This window comes from Pistacia vera, unplaced genomic scaffold, assembly GCF_008641045.1.
Source record: "Pistacia vera cultivar Batoury unplaced genomic scaffold, PisVer_v2 Contig575, whole genome shotgun sequence".
Classification (NCBI taxonomy): Eukaryota; Viridiplantae; Streptophyta; class Magnoliopsida; order Sapindales; family Anacardiaceae; genus Pistacia; species Pistacia vera.
Window position 1 is genome coordinate 811,126 of NW_022196418.1, and position 8,859 is coordinate 819,984.

Genomic DNA, 8,859 nt, shown 5'->3' on the forward strand with positions numbered 1-8,859 from the left:
ATGACAAGAGAATTCAAGTCACTAGAGCGAAGATTTGCTTGTTTCTCCAGAGTTATAAGAGATCCTCTTCTTTGAAAGATGAACCACTCTGGGATTTCCCATCCAGGGAAACAGATACAAGCACTAGCCTTTTCTGGAAAAAAAAAGTCTCTGTACAAAAAGTAAAAAAATGAAATCAATCACTTATAACATGGGTAAACGTTAACATATATCATTAACAATTTTGTTTTTCTGACTGAAGTAATGAAAATCATATGAAAAAAGAAGGAGCGAGGAGACCTTTTAGCCTTTCTCAACAATACATACCATTGCAAAACCAGAAATATTTAGTAACGATCCAAAATCATTAATAGTTTTACTGAAGGCGATTTGATCCAGTTTGAAACAATTGCTAAAGTTGATTTTTATGCTTTGAGTAATATCTCTGAAGAAGAAAGTTAAAAAATTTGATGATGCTTCCAATGCTGTGCAATTGCTTGCGTCTATATTTTCTAATTTACTTGGTAGCTCTGGTAGGATTTGAAGCCTCTCGCAATAGCTTAGGTCAAGATAAGATAACTTGGGCAGTTTTACAATGCTTGTCGGAATGCTCTTAAAGAAGTTTCTGCCAAGAAGTAAACTTTTTAGTGAGGATAACTGACCAAGATTTTTCGGTAACTCCTCAATACCACAGCTTGTCAGATCTAGTTCTTCTACACAGCGCAAATTTAAAATGGATGTTGGTACTTCTCGGGTAGGGACCCCCTCTGCTTTAAGCACCCTCAAAGCTTCTAAATTTCCCAAATTATCAGGCAATCCATGAAGTTTTGAACACCCTGAGAGATTGAGATGTTCAAGAGATTTTAACTCGCAGATATTGCTTGGAACACTCTCAAGCATTGAGCAGTCTTTAAGATTTAATATAACTAGTCTGGATAAATTCTCTATTGACGACAGCAACTCCTCTATTGCAGTTTCATCTAAATATAGCTCTTTCATATTCCAAGAGTTCTGTGGAAACTTCTTAAGATTTGAGCACCCAGAAAAGATAACTCTTTTGAGAGATTCTAGATGAATGCCTGATGGAAGACTACCAAGGCTTTTACATTGCCTTAGATTTAAGATAAGAAGCTTATAATTGAGACCATAAATGGATGAGGCAATCTCACACAAACTTGTACAACCTTCCAAAATCAAATTTTCAAGATTTGGGGCCAATGAGAGATCTTGAATCCTTAGATGTTTAGAGAAACTGAGGTCAATATGTTTCAAATTATGAAGCTGTAAATAGGAAAGAAATAGTCAGTAACACATATTAGTATCTTTGATATTGAGAACTTAAGAAAGAAATATCGGAATATTAATATCACTACATTACCTGGGTACTAGACCAAAGTTGTTCAATATTGCTGGGCGGCATGTCAAGCGCAACAAGGTATTTCAACAAAAAATTGGCTGCAATGATTTCAATGGACATCCATGCCAACATAAGTACCGTAGCTTAGTCGAAACATAACGAAGCTCTTGGGAAATATGCACCTTATTGATATTATTCTCTTCATAGTGCGCATTATGTAGTTTAAAGAATCTAAGTTGATGCATCGTTGCTAAAGCACAAGGTTCTAAGCATATGGTCTCTTCTTGTTTAGACATGTCTAAACATATGCCTTCAATTTTATTAGGAACCTGATACCAAAGAAAGATGATAATTAGCTATAAACTATTTAAGTGTTTATTAGCATAAATAATATATATTTTTTTCGAGTTTCTTCTAAAATGATCAAACACAAGCCAAAACTGATCCAAGCTAATTCAAATAGGAAAAGTGGAAAAATAATTCTCAAAATTAATTTATAAAATATTAAAACAGAATATATACAATGTGTTTGACACTTACCATATTTTCTTCTAATACTTCATAGATATCTTTATGGTACCATAAACGGCTATGTTTACTAGGATCTCTTGTAGATTCTTGTCGAACAATTTCCCAACCCATTTCTTAAAGCAAATCATGCATTGTTATCTTGTTATCCTCTGATATAGTTATGAGACACTTATCAGTGAGAACACTTAGTACATATTCAGTCCTGTTTTCTTATGCATTCAAAAAGTCTACCACAAAATCTTTATTCTCCCATTTAAGGAAACATGCAATATCTAGAAATATATTCTGCCCCTTATCATTTAGGTCCTCATAACTTATTTTTAGTACCTTGTGAATATCCACATGAGGAATTATTTCAAATTCTTGTAATGCACTTTCCCAAACTTGTTTTGACTTGCCAAGTAAGCAACAACCTAACACTTTAAGAGCTAGTGGAACACCTCTAGTATATTTTACTACCCTATTTGACAAGTCATCATAATCTATGTTGGGACGATTTTGCCGAAAAGCATACCAACTAAAAAGTTGAAGAGCTTCATTTTTAGGTAGCCCCTTCATCCTGTATATATTGATGTCATCCACTCCACAATTTCTAAGCACTTGTTTATCTGTTGCTGTTATAATGATTCGACTTCCTGGACCCAAGCAACCAATTTCAATTAAAGATTCTACTTGTTCTAAAGTAGTCACATCATCCAAAACAATGAGAACTTGTTTACGACCAAGCCTTCCTTTTGTGAAGCCGATAGGATGCTTTAATATTCTAGAAAGAAGTTCTTGCTGCATTCGAGTTAGTCCATAAGGACCCGTTGATTCTTCCCTAATATTTCTAGCAAAGTATGAACCTTCAAACTGATTGCTTATTTTGTCGAACATACTCTTTGCAAGAGTTATCTTGCCTATACCACGCATTCCCCAAATTCCTACAATGTGAACATTTCGCCCACCAAATTTCAGTAAAGATTCAATTTTTTGAATGAATAATTCTACTCCAACTAATTTCTTGTCATTACTACTCGGGGACATGAAATTTAAGATCTTCAAAATATCTTTGATAACTTTCTTTGCAAGATTATAATCAGGCCTAACAATAATGAAAAAACAAATTGTTAAAAATGTAGTAAACCATTAAGAATTAAAAAATAAAAAATAAAAAATCCAACAATAGTTGATTTTAATGAAGCTCAGCTATACAACATCTTTCAAAGAATTACGAAATAACTTTAGTTGAGATGACAACTTAGAAAGGTGATGACAACTTAACATGACATCGTAGGGATGATAGTCAACATTATATAAGAGGCTTTTAGGTAACATGGTATAATAGAGGCCAAAAGTGAGACCTTTTATGTGGGATCACAACTTAACATGTTATACTAAAGATGACTTTAATATGGTAAAATATTTCAGTATTCAAGTTCTAACAAACCTGTAAAACATGTAAAATATTAATTTGTGAATTTTAATGTAAGAGTATCATTTATTAGGCATTGAAAAAAAAAAAAGAAAAAAAAAATTCTTCGTCAATCCAGTGAAATATATACCGAATCTCTCTCAAACTACTTACATATAATGGGAAAGTTAAATTCAGCCAAAACTGCAAGAGTACTAAATTAAAGGGTAGAGAATTACGATCTCTTATTTGATGTCCTGCCAGACAGGTTGGCTGCGTCTGTCAAAGCATTCCTCCATGTCTGAATCTTGTCTTTAAATTGTTCTTCTATCATTTGTAGCTTCTCTAACTTGTCCTCATCAAAACTTCTTACAAGCTTGGCAAATCCATCTCCAAAAACTCCAGTTTGATTCCTTACATCTGATGGATCTATGCGTTAGAAAACTGGTATTACCACCTGTTTTTGTGTTTTCTTGCACTCCATGATCTTCACAAGTTCTTCAGGACACCATCTTGAAGATGCATAACCTTTCGAGAAAATAATAACTGAAATCATTGATTCTTTAATTGCACTCATAAGAGATGACGAAATCTCCTCTCCTCTGTTAAGTTCATCATCAATGAAAACATTTATACTTGCTTCCTCCAAAACTCCATGTAAAGTGCTGGTAAAAGTGGTCCGGGTATCCTCACCACAGAAACTGAGGAAAACATCATGCTTCCTCACTTCAACAGCCGTGGAAGAAGAAGAAGCCATAAAAAATGAAGCAGCAGCAACTCAAGAAGCAATACGAAAAGTTCTATCATAGAAGTGTGATTGCCTGATCCGCTAATTAGCTACCATCTTGACCTTTCCACAGTCTAATTTAGGCGAACTTCTTATTAATTATTTCTCATCTCTTAGTGTTTGATCAAAATTTCTCGCATTTTGACCTCCCATATTTCTATAATATATTTAATCCAGCAAATTATAAAATGCTAACAACTTTATGCGAACCCAATAAGTTTTCAATAATACTGTTTATCACCGAACTAAATCTCCTAATATGTTTATCCAAAATTATATAGAATTTTTTATTTGGGAGACCATGTGAATGATTAATAATTTTTCTAATTGAGTTAATTTCTTTGTCTCATACTTCAATTATTTTTTGATTGTCGCCACTTCCCAAAAGATTCTTTGCCGCGTGGAAATCTAAATCAATTTTATTAGTATAAAATATTTCAACACTACATACAAAAACTGTCACAGGTTGGCAATCCATGTGATCAGTCTAACTAGTAATCACAATCGCACAAACAAACACAAATCGTCAAAAGCTGCACCATTGGATTATCTTCTTCAAGCTGTAATTCAAGCGAAGCAAAAACACAAACCTTGTAGACTTGAATCCAAAAACAATCGCTCCTTCGTTTGTAAATTTATTTGTATGATAAAACTGTCATTCAACTTATAAACACTAACAGACTTTAGCAGAACTATAGTTCCGTTAGTGATTTTTAGAACCTTTAACGGCCTTCGTTACATCCTCTGTCAAGTGTCAAGCTGACCGTTGATTGTTTTAAGTTTTAACAGACATTTGAACTTCAACAAAACTGGAGTTCTTCATTCTCTTTTCTTCAAAACACAACCAGCTTCTGATTCTGAACTTCTTAACATTAATGTACCTATCATTTATATAATTTCGCGTTTTATGTGTGTGATTATATATCTCAAGATTATTTCTAGTTGATAGAGCACCAGCACCAACAGTTTATAAGAAAAATAATAAAAAGGGGAATTAGTTTGTAGGCTTGGGTGGTGGGAAGTTTGTTATTGGGAATTTGTTACCAATAGGGTAGGTTATAATTGGGGTATAAATAGGTGGGTTTACGATTTGTAAAGGAGAGAATATTTTAGAAAAGGGATTTTCTGGGGAGGTACCTAGCGTCTCGAATGGCTAGAGCTATCTTACTGCTTTCATTTTAATTCTGTTCTTAGAATGTTTGGATATTAGTTTGTTCTTCATACCAGTTCATCAATACAAAAGTGCAGAGTATATTCAGAATTGTGTTTTTCTTGTTCAGCTTTCTTGTTGAGTATTGCGGATTTGTGTTTGACAGTTAGGGGTTCCTAACACTAGTCTTCAATTCTCACCCGTTCTCTTTTTCGAACACTTTGTCTTTCTTTTTCGAACACTTTGTCTTTCAGTCTTATATGCATTATTAGCAAGAAAATCTATTAGTAACAACTAATAAAAATGTCTTTAAAGTATTATTGTTGATTATATCGTAATCAACCTTAGTTATTTTTCCCTTGGAATTTGTATTATTCATCCGATTTAAAATACTAGCTACATTTTCATTCCATTATGTGATGCATGATTACTTGAGTTTTGAAAATAAGGAGCATTTGTTTGCCCAATTAAATAGACATAAATATAGTTGAAATTGTAGTTGTAAATAAAAATGTATAATTGAACCAACACATATCTTACTTCTCCTTTGTAAATTTTTTTTTTTTAACCATATGTTTTGTTGTATTGTATATGAAACATAAATGAAGCTCCGTTTGAGTTATGATTTAGGTTCATTTATGTCAATATTTAGTGACTTTTTTGCAAGTTATGCAAGAATTACGTCAATGGGTATTAAAAATATAGTGAATTTTTCCATGGTGAAATTGAAATTGATAATGACTACGTCACAGAGGAAAGGTTGAAGTGGATATTGGCAGTGATTATGAGAGGAAAATGAGAGCTCACATGATAATTGGAATTCGAGTTTTAGGTGGAAGTGGATATTGGTAGTGATTGTGCAGTATTTAATGTGAGACTTTGACCCTGTTCAGTGGCACTAACTTTATCATATACATTATGTGATCTTCATCATGTTTAGACCTGAAATTATGGAGTGTAGCAAACTCAATATCCTTTAATTTCTACCGTTCCATTTAAAATATTGTATATGAATCTCTTTTTAATTCTAATAATATTAGATATATAAACTTTGTGTATAAATTATATACAAATTATGTGATGAATTCAATAAATGTGAATGAATGGTATGACAATAAAAAACAATACTACATTTCTTATACAACATTATGTGGTAAGATGTGACTGAGTGAAAGTTTAATTTTAACTTTAAATTAGCCAATCATATCTTGCTACATAATGTTGTATGAAAATGATGTATGTGTAGTATTACTCTTTGTATATATAACAAAGGTTGTACACTTCGTTTGTATATATAACATTATTATTTTGTGAGAAGATCAAGTTTCTAGGCTTCGTTTGGTTCACAATTTTAGGTTTTTGGGAAAAGTTTTTTGAAAAAAGTTAAAAAAAAGTTGAATTGGACGGGTATTACGATGTAGGATTTACAAATTAATAAAATACCCCATATGTTTGTTTATTTACAAAAACACCCCTATAATAAAACATTAAAAGTTAACAAAAACACCCCCAACCCACCCTCAAATACGAACAGCCGGCCACCACCATCGGAGGGTGGCCGGAGTCACCGTATCGGCGCATGACCGGCTGGATCTTGCCGGTCTTGCTCCGATATGGCATTTTCCGGTCAGATCCAAGGTGGATCTGGCCAGCAAAGGCCAGATCTACGGCTAGATCTGGCCATTGATGGCCAGATCTGGTCGTATTTGCTTATCAACGACGACCAACTGGTTACGGCCAAAGATCTGACAGTCAATCTACCGTGGATCTGGCCGGAAAAGGCTAGATTGGCACACTACAGGCTAGATTCAGCCGGTAGTGCGCCATCCTACCAGATTCCGGCCATTTTCCGGCAGTGGTGGCCGAAATCTGGTAAATGTAGATTATTGGGGTGTTTCTGTAATTTTTTAAAAAATATTTAGGGGTATTTAATTAAATTAATAAATTTAGGGGGTTTAAAAAAGTTGAATAATATTGAATAATATTGTGAGTTTTTTAGTATTTTACTGTTTAACTTTTTTGGGAATACTAAAAGTAGTATCCCCAATTGATAACCAAACCAAGCCCTAGTTCATTGATTTTGTGGTAGTTCTCTTCTCGTGACCTATTACTGTAATGGGCTTTTAGTTGCTCGTTTGATCCATATCTGCACCGAAAGTCCCTTCTTGTTACCCTAAGTTGTCATTTTAAATTCACCCATTTAAACATTTTGGGCTGATATTAGGAATATACTATCTCCCCTCCTTTCGCCTTTAAGATCTTTGGGCCAGTAGTGCTTTATACCAATTGGGCAGTCACCAGAAGCAACATTCTTTAGCGTACTTACCATGGGCTCTCATGCTGGACTTGGAAAAATTGAGCTTTCATTCTGGACTTGGATAAATAGGGCCGGTAGCACTGACAGCACCAGAAGCAAAGCAAGTTAAGCTAGAAGAGAGGTGACAAATGTTGGGCTTGTTGTAGCGTCTAATTCGCTAGATATCTGAATGTTCATGAATCTGCAGCACCTCACGAGAGCTTTTCAAGTATTTTGTCTACATCAAAATTCCAAAACTTTAAATTTGACAAAGAAAATTCAATATATTATCACTATTCAAACAGACATAAATAAACATTTCCTCGTCAAGTAGTTCTCCGAATGCAGAAAATGAATGACAAAGCAATGTTTCTTTCAGAATAAAGCTTACAACTGGTCAAAGAAAGGATAATAATAGTGTTAATATCAAACATTTTTCTCAAATCAATAATACTATTATTCCCAAATCAATAATATTATATTTACAAAAAAATCTTATAAAGATTTTCATACAAAGTAAGTTGACAAAAAATGAATGGAAGAGTGAAACAAAAAGTGAAACTCATTATATTCACTCTTTTATTCGTTTTTTATCAAATTACTTTATATGAAAATCTTTATAAAATTTATTTATGAGTGTAATATTACTCTCCTATTTGAATTTATTATTTGCTTGCATAGAAAAAACATATATACAATAACATATCTTAACATAGAATCATAGCAAAATGGCATACATGAATCTCCAAAACCACAACAGAGGCAATAAAGATTATATCGTGGAAACTTAAATTACCTTCGAACGTCGTCATTCGTCAATCTATTAAAGCAGACCCGGGCTGTATCCGGGTCCGGTCAGAATTTAAGTAAACCCGAAACCCGGCCCGGGAGCCGGGTTTAATTTAAAATTATTTAAAAAAATTAGAAATGAAGAAACATATTAACAAGCTAGAAAGCTTATTATAAGCTTAAACAATATTCAATTCTAACCAGATAATAAACTTCAAAACGTAGATTTTCCGTTCGCAACTCACCCCAGCCAGTTTTGCTGCGCATAGGTAGACCCAGCCATTTGCGAACTCACTGAAAGTAAAACCAGAGATTCAAACATGGCTCAAGATCTTTCATCCTCACAAGCTTCGTCTTATTTGTTCTTCTATTCTTGAAAAAGATAGAAAAAGAGTGCATTTAAGTCGATACAAAAGTGATCCACAGTAATTGAAGTAGGTGAGTGTGGTTGAAGTTACCGAGAATGAGGAATCTCTCCATTTATCTTCTCCATGTTGTATTTTACTCGGATTTGGTGAACACAATAAATAAGTTGGTTCCTATTAGACAAATTGGAAAGGTTTCAAATAAGTAATTT

At 33.5% G+C, this 8,859-nt stretch overlaps 3 protein-coding genes across 3 annotated transcripts; all 3 read right to left on the reverse strand.

Annotated features, from left to right (window-relative positions):
• Window positions 1–67: 67 nt before the first annotated feature.
• LOC116109180 (disease resistance protein RPP2B-like) lies at window positions 68–880 on the reverse strand. The gene is made up of 2 exons (XM_031395404.1): window positions 307–880; window positions 68–150 (listed from the first exon to the last, which is right to left on the reverse strand). The coding sequence occupies exons 1-2, from the start codon at window positions 877–879 to the stop codon at window positions 124–126; spliced, it is 600 nt and encodes a 199-aa protein (XP_031251264.1). The 5' UTR covers window position 880; the 3' UTR covers window positions 68–123.
• A 1,197-nt stretch (window positions 881–2,077) lies between these two features.
• On the reverse strand, window positions 2,078–4,049 carry LOC116109201 (TMV resistance protein N-like). Its single transcript, XM_031395434.1, has 2 exons — window positions 3,500–4,049; window positions 2,078–2,951 (listed from the first exon to the last, which is right to left on the reverse strand). Exons 1-2 carry the CDS (start codon window positions 3,592–3,594, stop codon window positions 2,078–2,080), a joined length of 969 nt encoding a protein of 322 aa, XP_031251294.1. The 5' UTR covers window positions 3,595–4,049.
• LOC116109203 (TMV resistance protein N-like) lies at window positions 3,697–4,017 on the reverse strand. The gene has a single exon (XM_031395435.1). The coding sequence runs from the start codon at window positions 4,015–4,017 to the stop codon at window positions 3,697–3,699; it is 321 nt and encodes a 106-aa protein (XP_031251295.1).
• Window positions 4,050–8,859: the final 4,810 nt, after the last annotated feature.

Bases quoted from the DNA above. Each gene is read 5' to 3' on its own strand.
- LOC116109203 (XM_031395435.1), bottom strand. From the start codon at position 4,017: ATGGCTTCTTCTTCTTCCACGGCTGTTGAAGTGAGGAAGCATGATGTT.
- LOC116109201 (XM_031395434.1), bottom strand. From the start codon at position 3,594: ATGATAGAAGAACAATTTAAAGACAAGATTCAGACATGGAGGAATGCT. The intron at 2,952-3,499 runs GTAATTCTCTAC...CATTATTGTTAG, and splicing joins AGGACATCAAATAAGAGATC to GCCTGATTATAATCTTGCAA.
- LOC116109180 (XM_031395404.1), bottom strand. From the start codon at position 879: ATGCTTGAGAGTGTTCCAAGCAATATCTGCGAGTTAAAATCTCTTGAA. The intron at 151-306 runs GTATGTATTGTT...CTTTTTGTACAG, and splicing joins ATATTTCTGGTTTTGCAATG to AGACTTTTTTTTTCCAGAAA.